Genomic DNA, 16,857 nt, shown 5'->3' on the forward strand with positions numbered 1-16,857 from the left:
GCCCTGGGATTTTGCCAAAAAGAAGGAATTGATTTTGAGGAAACTTTTGCCCCAGTTGCTCGTTTGGAAGCTATTCGGATCTTCCTTGCATTTGCTGCTTCCATGGGTTTTGAAGTTTTCCAAATGGACGTTAAATCTGCCTTCTTAAATGGTTTTATCGAAGAAGAGGTTTATGTGAAACAACCCCCTGGTTTCGAACATCCCAAGTTTCCAAACCGTGTTTATAAATTTCAGAAAACTCTTTACGGTTTGAAACAGGCACCTAGAGCTTGGTATGATAGACTGAAAACCTTTTTGCTGGCTCAGGGCTTTAAAATGGGATGTGTAGATAAAACTTTGTTCCTCATGCGGTCTGGCACTGATTTTCTGTTAGTTCAGATATATGTGGATGATATTATCTTTGGTGGCTCTTCTCACACTCTTGTCTCCAAGTTTTCTGAGCAGATGTCCAGGGAGTTCGAGATGAGCATAATGGGTGAGCTGCAGTTCTTCGTCGGGCTGCAGATCAAGAAAACTCCTCAGGGCACGTTCGTCCATCAAGCCAAGTACACCAGGGACTTGCTGCGGAAGTTCGACATGAGTGACATGTCTCCTCAGCCGACTCCGATCATCACATCGACGGCGCTTGATGAGGACTTGGACAGCGAGGCGGTGGACCAGAAGGAGTACAAGAGCATGATCGGCTCCCTCCTGTACCTGACGGCGACGCGACCGGACATTCAATTCGGCGTCGGCCTCTGTGCGCGGTGCCAGGCTTCTCCGCGCACCTCCCACAGGCAGGTGGTGAAACGCATCTTCAGGTATCTGAAATTCACCCCTGAGTTTGGTCTCTGGTACTCTGCGGATTCTTCTCTGGTTTTTGTAGGCTTTTCTGATGCCGATTTCGGTGGGTGTCGGTTGGATCGCAAGTCGACATCCGGCACTTGTCAATTTCTCGGTACATCTTTGGTGTCTTGGTCCTCTCGCAAGCAGGCTAGTGTAGCGCTTTCTTCCACAGAAGTTGAGTATGTTGCCGTTGCTAGCTGCTGCTCCCAGATACTTTGGATGAAACAAACCTTGCAGGATTATGGATTGAGTTGTGATAGGGTTCCCATCTTTGTAAACAACATGTCCGCTATTAGCATTGCAAAGAACCCTGTCCTACACTTCAGAACCAAGCACATAGATATCCGGTTCCATTTCCTACGAGATAATCATGAGAGAGGACACATAGACCTGATCCATGTCCCTTCAGAGAGGCAAACCGCAGATATCCTTACCAAACCACTTGAGCAGAACACCTTTGCTCGCTTGCGAGGGGAGCTTGGGGTTTGTTATCCCTTTTGATAGTTGACTTTTCTTTAGTTAGCTTTGTAGGTCTTTGTTTTTGCTTCTCTTTGTTTTTTAGGTTTGGTAGTTGCATTGTGCATATGCATTGTACATGCTTGCATATAGCATTGCTTCACTTGCACTAGCATTCTTGTATACATTGCTATGATATTCTAGTGCCTGCTAGTGTGAGTTGATAAATTTGATCATGTATAGCTTGCTCCAATGTGTATATGACATCATCTGAGTTAAGCTATTTTGATTTGAAAATATGAAAACATGATCACACTGTCTTGGCTACTAGCATGTTAGGGCATATTGATATGCTTTGCTATCTTATTCATGCTAGTGTAGCTTTTCATTCAGCAATTCATACTTGAAATGATCTAAATTTGATAAAATTGCTTGAACTATTCTTGAAATGGATTGAAAAGATCCAGGTGGGATTGCTTGTCGCACTGATCGAGCTTTTGGGACGGCTCACTTTGCACTTGTGAGAACCCGGGCAAGGCTGTGCATGACTGAAACGAATGTCTTAAGCTTCTGATTATCTTTGCATAGGCTTGGCCTTGTTGCTAAGTAAAGCATGACAAGCTTTCAACCCCTGGCATTAAGAATTGCTTGATATAAATTTGATCGAAAAATGAATGTTTGCTACATGCTTTTGGCTGGTTTGGCTCACCTGTATGAGTATGATTAGCACTGTTTTCCATTCTCTACTTGTTAGTGCTAGATCTTGGGTGATGCTTTTATTTCTCCTAAACAAAACTTGCCTAGCTCTAGATTGATTTGATATACCCTGTTGAGTTAGATGCAGGTCTTGTTTATGGATGCACACGTGCTTGTGACTTGATGTTGCTCATATCATTGTATCCCTGAATGCTTTCACTTACACCTCTTGCATTGCAATCATTGTATAGCATCTGTTCAGGGGGAGCCTTAGGTCTTTTTTGACTTGATGTGTGCATGTGCCAACAAGGGAGAGAATTTTGAGAGAAGTGATCGAACAAAGGGTTGTTTGTTTTTTGAACTTGTTGTGCACAGGGCTTTGAGAGTGCATCATTTTGGAGAGTTGCACTTGTGAGAGGGAAAAGTTTTGGTTTGGGAGTGTCTGCTTTGTTTCTGGCTCCTGATTTTCTTCGTTTTCCTACCACTTCCAGCATGACTGCGTCGAGCGTTACCTCTGTCTTTGAGGAGTCATGTTTTGGCTTTTGATCGATTGCGTCGAGCCGTTGCCCTTGTCTTAGGGGATCGATCTGTGCTTGAGTAAGTGACTATTCTTGACTCTCTGAGCTTTGTGTCACTTGCTTGAGTTCTTCATTTTCTTGCTTATCTTTTTATAACTTCTCTGGTTTCAGGTGGTGTGTTGACAATGCACTCATCAAGGGGGAGATTGAGGAACGAGAGTACTCTATCCTGCCTGTGATGAGTGAATTGTCAACCGTGCGATGTGATCATGCGCTTGGTCTTTGGATTGCAGGTACACGGGCGTCGAGTGTCGACGGTGAGTTGCCGTGGAGGAGCTCGGGCCGGGCGACAGCTGTGGCGTCCACTCCTGGGTCGAGGACGCAAGCGGCGAGGGAAGGCGGGTTTCTTGGTTTGCGCCACAAAACCAAGCAAGCGGACGGCAGTTGAAGACGCCAAGTCGTGGAGGCACGGGCGTCGGTCTCGGGACTGACGGAGGCGACGGGCGTCGACGGCATCTAGGGCCTCGCTGCGTGCGAGGAGGTGACGGGCGTCGTGCGGCATCTAGGGCCGTCAGAAGGCCGAGGCGGGAACGGCGTCTAGGGCCACGGCGTAGAGTCGGGAATCTTCCCGCGCGTGAAGTTTTGGCGGTTTTCGAAAAACCAGCCACCTACCCGGGTTTCGCGGACCCTCCAAAACCGCGAACCGGAACTTCGTCGACATGGCGGCATCGCAGCAAAGACTTCGAGTCGAAGAAAGAAACTCCGCCGTCGATCGAGGCTGTACAGCGGGATGCTGCAGACCCGACCGGTCTGACCGATCTGGCCGCAGCAGCTGGTTATAAATATCCCCACCAGCCCGTGGCTGGTTGAGTCTCTTGAGTCTTTTAGTATTTTCTTCGTTTTTCCTTTTCCCCGCCCCTGCTCCAGGTTAGGGCCAAGGACTCCAACGCAAAAGAGAGTTAGATTATAGCTAATCCCTTCAATCTAGAGGGTGGATGATGGTGTGGTCGGCTCTAGCCTTTGTATAGGTGAATTCCTCCGTGATTTATGAATGAAATTGTTTTGAGATTCACCCGTGTGTGCTGAGCTTTTCGTCCTCCCCTTCCCTTTGCGTTTTGGACTTGATTTCTCCTCTTTTGTTGTGTTTCGTGTTTGGAGGAGTCAAGTTCTTCGAATCGTGGTTTGATGGACTCGTCGTGACGATTCTAGTCTATCTAGCCTAGTGCCAAATCTACCGGAATCACGAGTTCTCACGAATTGAAGTTTTTGAGTTCTTGAGAAAACCCCAATCCTTCTTGATCTTCCCTTAAATTCTCAAGATTCTTTGATCTTTTTGGAAAAATCTCTTGGGGATATGTTTGTAGGTTAGTTGCGGAGGTATCCTCCAAGTTTCACTGGATTTGGACTTCGTTTGCTCGAGATTTGCCATTTGGAGTTTTGGTTGCGGGCTGTCTGGAAGGGACCGGTCTGACCGGTCTCTGAAACCGGTCTGGAAATTCAAAATTTCAGCCCGACTGGTCTGACCGGTCTGTGCTAGCGGTCAGACTGGTCTGACTCTGCAGAGCTGCTGTTTGGGAAGATTTTTCGCTTTGCTTCCGTTTCTCTTCCTAGGGGTTTCTGCTTAGAGATAGCTCGTCCATAGCTACTCTCTCACCCTAGGTTCGAGGGCTTGTGGTGATTTTCGGGATATAGACTGACGGATCGATTTCGAGAGAAATTTTGATCGGCTCCCATTCACCCCCTCTCTTGTCGCCAGTTTCGGTCCCTCACGTAGAAATTGTATCATACCTCTGGTTAACACACCATATGAACATGCTTTGAATATTTAATTATACAATAAATATTTATATGCTTGTATTGATTATTTCGGCGGACTGGTGATTCGGATGTGTTGTGAATCATCAGGCCGGCAGAATAATCAATACAACCGTATAAATATTAATTGTATATAATAGTTATTAATCATTTCATGGATTTTTATTAATAGTTTCATGGACCTGCGGTTGCGTGATTCATGGACCTGCCTGCTGCTCGACGAGAAGATAGATAGTAGATTGATTCCTAATTAAGTATTTGGTATACATACACAGTATTTCTTTCTTCCGGTCAACACTCGCCCACTGCACTGCTCCTACCACCACCAGAGTCGCTTGCTTTAATTTATGTGCAGGAGGCGGTTGTGTTTGGTTGGATTGTGCCTGTCAAAAAAATTATTGTGGCCTCCGAGCTATAAAAAATCTACTGTCAGCTATCCAAAAATTGTTGTGGGTTGCGAACTATGAAAAATCTACTGTAAAAGCTATCCGTTATGAGAAAGCTAAAAGACGTTTGGTTGAATGCAATACTGTGGTGGGTTGTCAACTATAAGAAAAGTAAAACATCTATTGATTTGTGGGGTTTTTGGTAAAAGATGTTAAGATAAAAAAAATAAAAATACTATGATTAGTGACAAAGTTGGGGACCGAGCTAGGGCTCGTTGGCTAGCCCAGCTAGGGCTGAGCAAGCCCACCCGCCTCCTTCTTACATGATACGCTAGAGCTCTTGGCTGATTGAAAAAAAATTAATGTGACAAAGTTTTGTGAAGGTCTTTACGCAAAAGCTTGTTTCAATTTCGTTCCCCTCCCTTCTAGGCGCCATTGACAACCTCTGGGATCTCAAATCGGCACGGTGGGAGGGAGAGATAGTGCATGGGAAGTAGGGATCGAATCCTCAAACTATGGCACAACCATTTGATTTGGAATTTCAGGCATGGTAAATACTTTGTTCTCCACCCTACTTAATGAATAGGCAGTGCACCTGCCCTTAACTGTTCAAATTTTTTTTGGAATTTCAGGTCAAATCGAATCCTATGTAGACCGCTTCCTCCGCACCGTTGACGCCCTTCGCCGCCTCGCACCACCGTCACTCACTGTGGTCGAGCGCTCGGGTCGGCTCTTGTTGTTGGGGTCCTCGGTGGGCGCCTGTCCTCCTCCGCCGCTGCAGCCGCCGCCGCCGGGCAAAGAGAACGGGAGACAGGAGGGGAGTGGAAAAGAAAAATATATTGAAGGGGCACGGGTACAGTGCTCTCCATAGTCAATGGGCAAGTGGGGAAGCTGTGAAAAATACACCACTAGTAATCTGTCTTCTTTGAAAATAAAGCACGCAATCTGTCATTGCGCGTGTAGAGAGGCACGCCATGGACCGTGTTTGGTTTGCCCTATGAAAATTTTTTCACAAAAACACAAATGCATGCATGAAGTATTAAACGAAATTTATTTGTGAAACTTTTTCACGGATAAGATTAATTTTTCGAGACGAATCTAATGAGCCAAGTTTCACCATGATTGGCTACAGTAATGCTACAGTAACCGCACCTAATCATCCGCCTCATTAGCTACAGTAAGTGCTGCATACCATAGTTGTGTAGATGATTTTGCAATTAGATTTCATTTAATACCTTTAATTAGTAATCAAATGGCTGAAAAGTTTTGATGAAATTTTTTTCACCACCAAACACGGCGCATACTGGCAGCAAGACTGCACGAGAGTATTGGTCCCAGGCAGGCAGGCATGTCTTGGCGTCCAAGTCTCGGTTGGACCGATGTGCGCAGCACAGTGATCGATGAGTAAGTCCCCGTTTAGTTCTCTTTACATATAAAAGGGAAAAAAATTTCGAAGGAATCTTATCAATTTGAAGTACTAAATGAAATCTATTTATAAAAAAATTTGCACAGATGGGTTGTAAATCGCGATACGAATCTAATGATGCTAATTAATTCATGATTAAGCAATAATTAGCGGATAATTACTGTAGCATTAATATTGCAAATCATGAATTAAGTAGGTTCATTAGATTCATCTCGTGATTTACAGCCCATACATGCAAAAAATTTTGTAAATAGACTTCATTTAATATTTCAAATTAGTAAGATTCATTTTCACTTTAATGCATTTACGGTTTTTTTCGTTTACCGGGCGGGAAACACCGCCGCACTGCATTGACCAAGAGGAACTGTAATGCACTGCACTGCCACTGCATGTGATCGATGTGAAGGCAGGGGACAGCGATCGACGACTCGACTTTTTTAATCTTCAGGTCTGCACTCTCTACAGTAGAGTCTGCAGCCTGACATGCTTGCCTTGCTTGTGACCCGTTTAGTTGTAAAATCTTTAAAAAGACATTTTTTATGTTTAAAGTACTAAATATAAATTAATTACAAAATAAATTATAGAATTTCGTAAATTTTTTGAAAAGACATCTTTTTATGTTTGAAGTATTAAACATAAATTAATCACAAAATAAATTACAGAACTCGTCTGTAAATTGCGAGACGAATGTAATGAGCATAATTAATCCGTCATTAGAGGACATCTTTTTATAGCATTATTGTAGCTATTTAGCGTCTGATTACGATCTAATTAGGTTCATTAGATTCGTCTCGCGATTTACAGGCAGCAGTCGCAATGCGTTTTTTATTTCGTCTAGATTTATGTCTCCATGCACGTGCCGATTTTTTTTTTGGAATTTTGATTTTTACAACTAAATGAGGGCTTGGCTTTGTTCATACTCCTCCGTCCCGATGCATGCACGGCAATGGCGATTACATTCATCATCCATGCATGGCTTCATTCCTCTAGCTTGGAGGAGAAGGATCCTCCAAGTCTCTGTCTGTCTGTCTGTGGGAGAACCTCGATGCACCTTCCTTTCCTCTTCTTCATTTCTGCCCTGTACTAATCTTTACTTTTAGAGTGTGAATAGTACTTGGACTATTACTGATGTTTTCCTAATAAGGCCGGAAGGAAATCATTGACACAAGGGAAAGGAAGAGACCATGTCGATCAGCAGTCGTTCAAGTCTACAATTTAGTTGAAGGGGAAAAGAAAAGTGATGAACTCTGTTTATTAGAGTGAGTGAATACATGCACAAAGGAATGGCGGAACCAAGCTGCCAAGACGGACCAAGGAAGGGTACGTCAACAAACAAGTAGTCGCAGATCTAAAAATAATTAAAAAGAAAGTTGATTTTTTTCTTCTCGTCTCTTTTTCTTCCTCCTTCTTTCTTCTCAAAATAGAGGCGGAGCTCAATGGGGGCCTCATTATTTGTTGGATCTAGGAGGGAGCTCGCTAGATCAAGTGCTGGATCCGCCCCCCTCAAACAAGCAACATGCCTGAATCACAAAAAAAAGCAACATGCCATTATGGAATGCAGGAGTGAGGCCGTGTTTAGTTCGAACCCAAAAAATTTTGCGATGGAATCTTACTAATAAATGAAGTCTATTTATAAAACTTTTTGCACAGATGGATTGTAAATCGGGAGACGAATCTAATGATGCTAATTAATTTATGATTAATCAATAATTAGCGGATGGTTATTTTAGCATCACTGTTGCAAATCATGAATTAAGTAGGCTTATTAGATTCGTCTCGCGATTTACAGTCCATTCATGCAAAAAGTTTTTCAAATAAACTTCATTTAGTACTCTATGTTCGATGTGACATTTTTTTACAGATTTATGGTGTGGGAACTAATGCCTGAGTGGAACTACAAGTACCTACTGCCCACATGTAGCACGGGTACGGATAGTCTACTGATTCTATTCGGCTGAAAAAAAAAAATCCGACTGATTTCGATTAATTCAATAATATTCTGTAACCTGAAAATAGCAGACAAGCCAGAGTTATCTGAGTCCCTATTTAGTTCCCACCTCGTAAACACAAAAATACAAAATTTTACGAAGGAATCTTACTAATTTGAAGTACTAAATGAAGTCTATTTACAAAACTTTTTGCATGGATGAGTTGTAAATCACGAAATGAATCTAACGAACCTACTTAATCTGTGATTTTCAACAGTAATGCTACAGTAATCACCCGCAAATTATTGCTTAATCATGTATTAATTAGCATCATTAGATTCGTCTCACGATTTACAACTCATCTGTGCAAAAAATTTTGTAAATAAACTTCTTTTAGTACTTCAAATTGGCAAAATTCCTTCAAAAAAAATTTGCATTTACACTCACGATGAACTAAACACGCCCTGACTACAATGCCCATTCGGAAGCAAGCATACGCAGCAGGTAATGCTAGGGCTGAGTTTAGTTCCAAAAAAATTTGCGTAATATCTATCACATCGAATTTTTGGACACATATATAGAACATTAAATGCAGTTAAAAAATAACTAATTATATAGTCTAACTAATTCTTGTGAGATGAATCTAATGATGCTAATTAATTTATAATTAGATATTAATTATTAAATAACAATGAAATGTGCTATAGACCCTGTTTGGTTGTGTTCTAGGAATTCTAGAACACACTTTGACCACGATTAGGAGTCAAATAAAGCCAGTTCACAAAAACAACTCCAGAATCCCTGCGCTAGGAACCCTGAAGAATCTAATGAGGTTTTTGATCACGTGATTAGAGGATAGTTACTATAGCATCACTGTAGCCAATCATCGATTAATTACCGTCATTAGATCCGTCGCGAAAAGTTACACCTATTCCTAAAAAAAATTTGTAAATAGACTTTATTTATGCACTCTATACATACAAATTTTTTTACTTGGAATCGTGCGTGGGCCGTGTTTGGTTACTCACCAAATTTTTTGCGCACGTTTTTCGAGAAGAGAATCTCGTGTGCATGGAGTACTAAATGAAGTCTATTTGCAAAATCTTTTCAGGGATGGGTGTAACTTTTCGAGACAAATCTAATGGCGGTAAGTAATTGATGATTTGCTACAGTGATGCTACAGTAACCATCCTCTAATCGCGCGGTCAAAGGCCTCATTAGATTTGTCTCGTGATTTACACGGGGGTTGTGGAGGTGGTTTTGTAATTAGACTTCGTTTGCTACTCTAAATTTTTGGTCAAAAGTGCTACAGTAAAAACGTGAAATGTAACCAAACACGGCCCTAGCCAAATTCAAACTTTTTCAACTAAACACCCCCTCCTAGGCTGATGAGGTGAGCTGAGCTGAGCTGAGCTGAGCTGAGGTCTCCCCAAGCCAATCCCAAGCAGGGCAGGGCACAGGCCGGCCATTGGTATAAGAAGAGGACAAAGGGCAGAGAGGGGAGGCAGAGGCAGGCAGGCTTGATTGGCTTTGCTCTCCCTCCTCTCCAATCCCCGCCGGCCCCCTCTCCATTGGCGTCAGCTGCCGAGTGCCGAGGTGGATCCCCCATGTCCAGCGCCGCCGCTGCCGACCCGGAGGAGATCAGGGCGCGCGTCGTCGTCCTCCATGCCGACGCCGCCGACGAGTGGGCGCGCCCGGAGCTCGAGGCCTTCCACCTGCCCTCCCCATCCCACCAGCCGCCCGGAGTTGCTGCTGCTACCACTGCTCCACCACCTCCTCCGCCTCCTCTGGAGACCGAGCAGCAGCCTTCCAATGCCAGGCCGTCCAGTAACAGCAAGCCCTCCCCGCCGGCCGCCCTGCGCGACCTCTTCCGCTTCGCCGACAGCCTCGACTGCGTGCTCATGCTCGTCGGCACCCTCGGCGCGCTCGTCCACGGCTGCTCGCTCCCCGTCTTCCTCCGCTTCTTCGCCGACCTCGTCGACTCCTTCGGCTCCCACGCCGACGACCCGGACACCATGGTCCGCCTCGTCGTCAAGTACGCCTTCTACTTCCTCGTCGTCGGGGCAGCAATCTGGGCATCCTCATGGGCAGGTACCAATTCACTTCAATCCAATTGCAGAGATCTTATCATCTTAGGGGCCCGGCGGCCAGCCAGCCAGAATGTCAGTCAGATCAATCACCAAACCAAAGCGCCATTGCAGAGATCTCTTGCTGGATGTGGACCGGCGAGCGCCAGTCCACCCGGATGCGGATCCGCTACCTCGACGCCGCCCTCCGCCAGGACGTCTCCTTCTTCGACACCGACGTCCGCGCCTCCGACGTCATCTACGCCATCAACGCCGACGCCGTCATCGTGCAGGACGCCATCAGCGAGAAGCTCGGCAACCTCATCCACTACATGGCCACCTTCGTCGCCGGCTTCGTCGTCGGGTTCACCGCCGCCTGGCAGCTCGCGCTCGTCACGCTCGCCGTCGTGCCGCTCATCGCCGTCATCGGGGGCCTCAGCGCCGCCGCGCTCGCCAAGCTCTCCGCCCGGAGCCAGGACGCGCTCTCCAACGCCAGCAGCATCGCCGAGCAGGCGCTGGCGCAGATACGGATCGTGCAGGCCTTCGTCGGCGAGGAGCGCGCCATGCGGGCCTACTCGGCGGCGCTCGCCGCGGCGCAGAGGATCGGCTACCGCAGCGGCTTCGCCAAGGGGATCGGCCTCGGCGGCACCTACTTCACCGTGTTCTGCTGCTACGGGCTGCTGCTCTGGTACGGCGGCCACCTGGTGCGCGCCCACCGCACCAACGGGGGCCTCGCCATCGCCACCATGTTCTCCGTCATGATCGGGGGCCTGGCCCTCGGGCAGTCGGCGCCGAGCATGGCCGCCTTCGCCAAGGCGCGCGTGGCGGCCGCCAAGATCATCCGCATCATCGACCACAAGCCGGCGGTCGACGGCGAGGGCGGCGGCGTGGAGCTGGAGTCGGTGACGGGGCGGGTGGAGATGCGGGGCGTGGACTTCGCGTACCCGTCGCGGCCGGACGTGCCCATCCTGCGCGGCTTCTCGCTGAGCGTGCCGGCCGGGAAGACCATCGCGCTGGTGGGGAGCTCCGGCTCCGGGAAGAGCACGGTGGTGTCGCTCATCGAGAGGTTCTACGACCCCAGCGCAGGTATCTCATTAAAATTGATTCATGGATTTATTCATTATATTTCAAGTTGCCAATCGCCCGCCATCAGTCATCAGCCATTGCTGGGTGCGAATGGAAGAGGAAAAGAAGCTTCCACTATTGGGAGGCAAGTTTGCAACTGCAATGCAACGCAACAAACAAGAAAGTGAAGTAGTGAATGCTTGAAGCAGAGCTTGCCGGCCTCATGGCCTCAACAAATAAGAAAGTGAAGTCAACAAGCAAGCATCCTGTTTCTTTCCTGGGTGCTCTTGTTCAGTCATAGTCATAGCACAGCTATAGCATAGCTAGGTGCCTGGCAAGATGCTACTGTGGCCTCGCATCGCACATGGCATTCTCATTCTTGATTCCTGACTGACTACTGAAGAGTAGGAGTAGAAGTAGTCGTGTCTGAAATCTGAAATCTGAAATGCAAGAGGAGTTTTTTTTTTCATTCAAAAGAAAATGGAAGAGGAGAAAGAAAAGAAACTGAAAAAACGCTAGCAACTTGGTTTTGCAGGGCAGATCTTGCTGGACGGGCATGATCTCAAGAGCCTCAAGCTCCGGTGGCTCCGGCAGCAGATGGGCCTGGTGGCGCAGGAGCCGACGCTGTTCGCGACGAGCATCAAGGAGAACCTGCTGCTGGGGCGGGACAGCGTGAGCGCGACGCAGGCGGAGATGGAGGAGGCGGCCCGGGTGGCCAACGCCCACTCATTCATCATCAAGCTCCCGGACGGCTACGACACGCAGGTGAACAACTAACTGTTGTTTCTTTGTTTGTTTGTTTGTTTGTTTGTTTCTTCTCCAATGGATCTTCAGTAATCCACTCCATTACAGAGAGACAGAGGAAGGGGGAGAGAGAGAGTGTGTGTGAACCAGTGGACATGGCTGCTTTCATCTAGCTGCGGCTTTTCTCCATGTCGTCATGCATATCATCGTTTGTTGTTCATTCATGCGTCGCGCTCGTGCCCCCGATGCTGGGATTGGATCACTGTTTGTGCTCGTTTGGTTAGGCCGCCGCAGCAGCAGCACATGAGCAGCATGGGGTCGGGTCGGGTCCATCACAGCGCAGCACTCACGACACTAGGGAGGGGAGGGCAGGGGCAGTTGTTAGGAGGCTGTTGCTATTAGATTTGCTGTTGCTGTTGCGGGTTACCGGCAAGTAACATGCCAAGATTCTTTGCTATAGATCACAACCCAATTTTTTCATAGGTCCCTTTCCCCACTAGCTGCTGATTGCAGAGGCAGATAAATTGGTGGGTTTCTTTCTCTGCAGTCTTTAACAGCCAGCTAGTAGAGTACTCTGGCCTCTGGGGTAGTAGAAGAGAAAAAAGTAGAGCTCCTGGGATAGGAGGAATCCAAAGTAGTAGTAGTAAAACAGATTCCAAGTTGGCATTTTGTCAGGAATGTCAAGTTGAATGATTTTTTTTTTATATTTGATCCCAAGAATGAAGAATCAACCACCCTGCTTGTCTGTCTGTCTGTCCTGCTCCTACTCCTCCTGGAGTAATTAGTAGGCAAAAAGGCAAGAGGCATCTTCCTCCTCTCCTTGTCATGACTCATGAGTGTGTCATGCCCAGGCCCATGCTGCCGGACATGCTGCTTAGTACTACTGTAGTGTAGTATTTTACTGTCAAAGGCAGGCAGGCAGTCTCCTTGCTAGTTAATCACATCGATATCTCATCTGGGGAAGGGTGGGATTATAATCAAATCAAAGCTAGTAATATAGTAGTAGTAGTGTGTGTGACCCACCCTGCTTAGGCCTGCTAATGGGGTTGAACCCACCCCAAATCCGCCCCTATCCATATTTCAAGAGCCCTAACTACCACCCGCCCCGACCCACCCCGTCGGCCCAATGTCCCAACCCGCCCCAACCCGAAGTCACGATGGAAGATGATATGCGACTTACGTGCCGATCTACTACCATAGCACCCCAACCCTCCCAACCCGTCTATGTCGTCAACCCAACCCGCCCCAACCCATTTCATAGTGTCACCCGTTTCCACCCATCCAATAGTACCCGTATTAAAACCCACCCAAAAAACCCATCAAGCCCCGCCCCATTAGCAGGAGTACCCTGCTGCTGCTGACCTGACTCCACATGAGATGCCGTTGCTTTCATGCTTTGATTCCACACTAAGCAAGGGCAAGGCTTGTTTAGTCTGTATGCCCATCACGCATGCATTGCATGGTCAAACAACACTCCAGTCCGTCCGGTCATCACTCCAACACTACTTCTTTCTACTTAGTATAAACAAACACTTCACTTCTGTTTGCTGCTATATATGATTACATTATTGTAAGTAAAGTAAGTAGTATCATCAGTAGATGTAGATGAGATGACACTAGCTAGGACAGTCCAAGTCAACCTGCAGTTTTAAGAAAAAAAAAACCCGATGCATGATGGCAGGTCGGCGATCGCGGTCTCCAGCTCTCCGGCGGTCAGAAGCAGCGCATCGCCATCGCCCGCGCCATGCTCAAGAACCCGGCCATCCTGCTGCTGGACGAGGCCACCAGCGCGCTGGACTCGGAGTCGGAGAAGCTGGTGCAGGAGGCGCTGGACCGCTTCATGATCGGGCGCACCACCCTGGTGATCGCCCACCGCCTCTCCACCATCCGCAAGGCCGACCTGGTGGCCGTGCTGCAGGGCGGCGCCGTCTCCGAGATGGGCACCCACGACGAGCTCATGGCCAAGGGGGAGCACGGCGGCACCTACGCCAAGCTCATCCGCATGCAGGAGCAGGCGCACGAGGCCGCCCTCGTCAACGCCCGCCGGAGCAGCGCCAGGCCCTCCAGCGCCCGCAACTCCGTCAGCTCACCCATCATAACGCGCAACTCCTCCTACGGCCGCTCCCCCTACTCGCGCCGCCTCTCCGACTTCTCCACTGCCGACTTCTCCATCCACGATCACCACCACCAGCATCAGCCGCCGGTGGTGGCCTTCCGCGCCGGCGCCAGCTCCTTCCTCCGCCTCGCCAGGATGAACTCGCCGGAGTGGGGCTACGCGCTGCTCGGCTCCCTGGGCTCCATGGTCTGCGGCTCCTTCAGCGCCATCTTCGCCTACGTCCTCAGCGCCGTGCTCAGCGTCTACTACGCGCCGGACCCGCGCTACATGGAGCGCCAGATCGCCAAGTACTGCTACCTCCTCATCGGCATGTCGTCGGCCGCGCTGGTGTTCAACACGGTTCAGCATGTGTTCTGGGACGCCGTCGGCGAGAACCTCACCAAGCGCGTGCGCGAGAAGATGTTCGCCGCCGTGCTCCGCAACGAGATCGCCTGGTTCGACGCCGACGAGAACGCCAGCGCGCGCGTCGCCGCCCGGCTCGCGCTCGACGCCCAGAACGTGCGCTCCGCAATCGGGGACCGCATCTCCGTCATCGTCCAGAACTCGGCGCTGATGCTCGTCGCCTGCACCGCGGGCTTCGTCCTCCAGTGGCGCCTCGCCCTGGTGCTCCTGGCTGTGTTCCCGCTCGTGGTCGGCGCCACCGTGCTGCAGAAGATGTTCATGAAGGGCTTCTCGGGGGACCTGGAGGCCGCGCACGCCAGGGCCACGCAGATCGCCGGCGAGGCCGTCGCCAACCTGCGCACCGTGGCGGCCTTCAACGCGGAGCGCAAGATCACGGTTCTCTTCGAGGCCAACCTGCGCGGCCCGCTGCGGCGGTGCCTGTGGAAGGGGCAGATCGCCGGCAGCGGCTACGGCGTGGCGCAGTTCCTGCTGTACGCGTCGTACGCGCTGGGGCTCTGGTACGCGGCGTGGCTGGTGAAGCACGGCGTCTCCGACTTCTCGCGCACCATCCGCGTCTTCATGGTGCTCATGGTGTCCGCCAATGGCGCCGCCGAGACGCTGACGCTGGCCCCCGACTTCGTCAAGGGCGGCCGCGCCATGCGCTCCGTGTTCGAGACCATCGACCGCAAGACGGAGGTGGAGCCGGACGACGTGGACGCGGCGCCCGTGCCTGAGCGGCCGCGCGGCGAGGTGGAGCTCAAGCACGTGGACTTCGCCTACCCGTCGCGGCCGGAGGTGCAGGTGTTCCGGGACCTGAGCCTCCGTGCGCGCGCCGGCAAGACGCTGGCGCTGGTGGGGCCGAGCGGGTGCGGCAAGAGCTCGGTGCTGGCGCTGGTGCAGCGCTTGTACGAGCCCAGCTCCGGGCGCGTGCTCCTGGACGGCAAGGACGTGCGCAAGTACAACCTGCGGGCGCTGCGGCGCGCCATGGCGGTGGTGCCGCAGGAGCCCTTCCTGTTCGCGGCGAGCATCCACGACAACATCGCCTACGGGCGCGAGGGCGCGACGGAGGCGGAGGTGCTGGAGGCGGCGGCGCAGGCCAACGCCCACAAGTTCATCTCGGCGCTGCCGGAGGGGTACCGGACGCAGGTCGGGGAGCGCGGGGTGCAGCTGTCGGGCGGGCAGCGGCAGCGGATCGCCGTGGCGCGCGCGCTGGTGAAGCAGGCGCCCATCCTGCTGCTGGACGAGGCCACCAGCGCGCTGGACGCCGAGTCGGAGCGGTGCGTGCAGGAGGCGCTGGAGCGCGCGGGGGCCGGCCGCACCACCATCGTGGTGGCGCACCGCCTCGCCACCGTGCGCAACGCCCTCACCATCGCCGTCATCGACGACGGCAAGGTGGTGGAGCAGGGGTCGCACTCGCACCTGCTCAAGCACCACCCGGACGGCTGCTACGCGCGGATGCTGCAGCTGCAGCGGCTCACCGGTGCTGGTGCTGGTGCTGGACCTGGACCCTCGTCGTCCTCGTTGGCATCGGCGTCGCCGTCCAACGGGATCTAGCTAGTTTGATCGATTGAGCCAGCCTGCCTGCCTAGGAGACACTTCAACTGTACAATTTGATGATCCTCTTGAGGTTTTGTTTAGGATGACATTATATATATTTATACGTATCAGTTTTCTTTTCTTTTCTTTTTTTAATGGTTGGCACTGCTTGCTGGGACTGAGATACGCAACAGAAGAGAAAAGAAGAGCAGCAGGAGGACTTTTAGGCCTTGTTTGGCTCCAGGACTTTTTTAAAAAGTCCCTATCACATCAAAAAAAATCTTACTATTTTATAGTATTAAATAAAATCTGTTTATAAATGTTTTTTGACAGCTGAGTGTTTTTTCGCGAGACGAATCTAATGAGTCTAATTAATTCATAATTTGCTACAGTGGTGCTACAGTAACCATTCGCTAATCATAGATTAAGATACCTCATTAGATTCGTCTCGCAGTTTAGCCCCAGGGTTCTACAGTTAGTTTTATAATTAACATTTATTTAATCTTTCTAAATACTAAAAAGTTTCAGGGACTTAAAAAAAAGTCCCTGGAACCAAACAACCCCTTAGGCTACTATATATATATATATACAGTACTTACTACGTATATGCCATGCCAGAGATGGCGAATTTAGAGATCTTCTGTAAGTAGGACTTGATGCTCCAAAACGAAAAGGAATCTGAATTTTCGTTGAGCACTCTTTGGCAGCAGCTCAACTTTTGTATACTCCTCCAAGTAGCACTGTACCCTTTTTCAGGGAGACGGGATCTAGTGAGTGCTGAGCACGCGTTTCAGTACCGACCCAATAGGCTGCAGGCGTATGACCTGGGAGTCATGCATGGACAGATCGCCGGAAACGATGGAGCTCGCCTGACAATGTGAACAAGAAGAGAAGGGCAA

General features: G+C 49.7%; 1 protein-coding gene across 2 annotated transcripts; it reads left to right on the top strand.

Moving 5' to 3' along the window:
* Positions 1-9,506: 9,506 nt before the first annotated feature.
* LOC120678667 (ABC transporter B family member 1-like) lies at positions 9,507-16,114 on the top strand. 2 transcript variants are annotated; one of them, XM_039959943.1, is made up of 4 exons: positions 9,507-10,141; positions 10,252-11,202; positions 11,717-11,946; positions 13,607-16,114. In XM_039959943.1, exons 1-4 carry the CDS (start codon positions 9,658-9,660, stop codon positions 15,974-15,976), a joined length of 4,035 nt encoding a protein of 1,344 aa, XP_039815877.1. In that variant the 5' UTR covers positions 9,507-9,657; the 3' UTR covers positions 15,977-16,114. The 2 variants fall into 2 exon arrangements, with proteins under 2 accessions (XP_039815877.1, XP_039815878.1); XM_039959944.1 differs by having other exon boundaries at positions 10,002-10,141; positions 10,241-11,202.
* The last annotated feature ends 743 nt before the right edge of the window (positions 16,115-16,857 follow it).

This window comes from Panicum virgatum, chromosome 6N (assembly GCF_016808335.1).
Source record: "Panicum virgatum strain AP13 chromosome 6N, P.virgatum_v5, whole genome shotgun sequence".
Classification (NCBI taxonomy): domain Eukaryota; kingdom Viridiplantae; phylum Streptophyta; class Magnoliopsida; order Poales; family Poaceae; genus Panicum; species Panicum virgatum.

What these genes read in the sequence shown, in the direction of transcription:
- LOC120678667 (XM_039959943.1), top strand. Translation starts at nt 9,658, where the DNA reads ATGTCCAGCGCCGCCGCTGCCGACCCGGAGGAGATCAGGGCGCGCGTC. An exon ending in CTGGGCATCCTCATGGGCAG is followed by an intron (nt 10,142 to 10,251) that starts GTACCAATTCAC and finishes GCGCCATTGCAG; the next exon opens with AGATCTCTTGCTGGATGTGG. An exon ending in GTTCTACGACCCCAGCGCAG is followed by an intron (nt 11,203 to 11,716) that starts GTATCTCATTAA and finishes TTGGTTTTGCAG; the next exon opens with GGCAGATCTTGCTGGACGGG.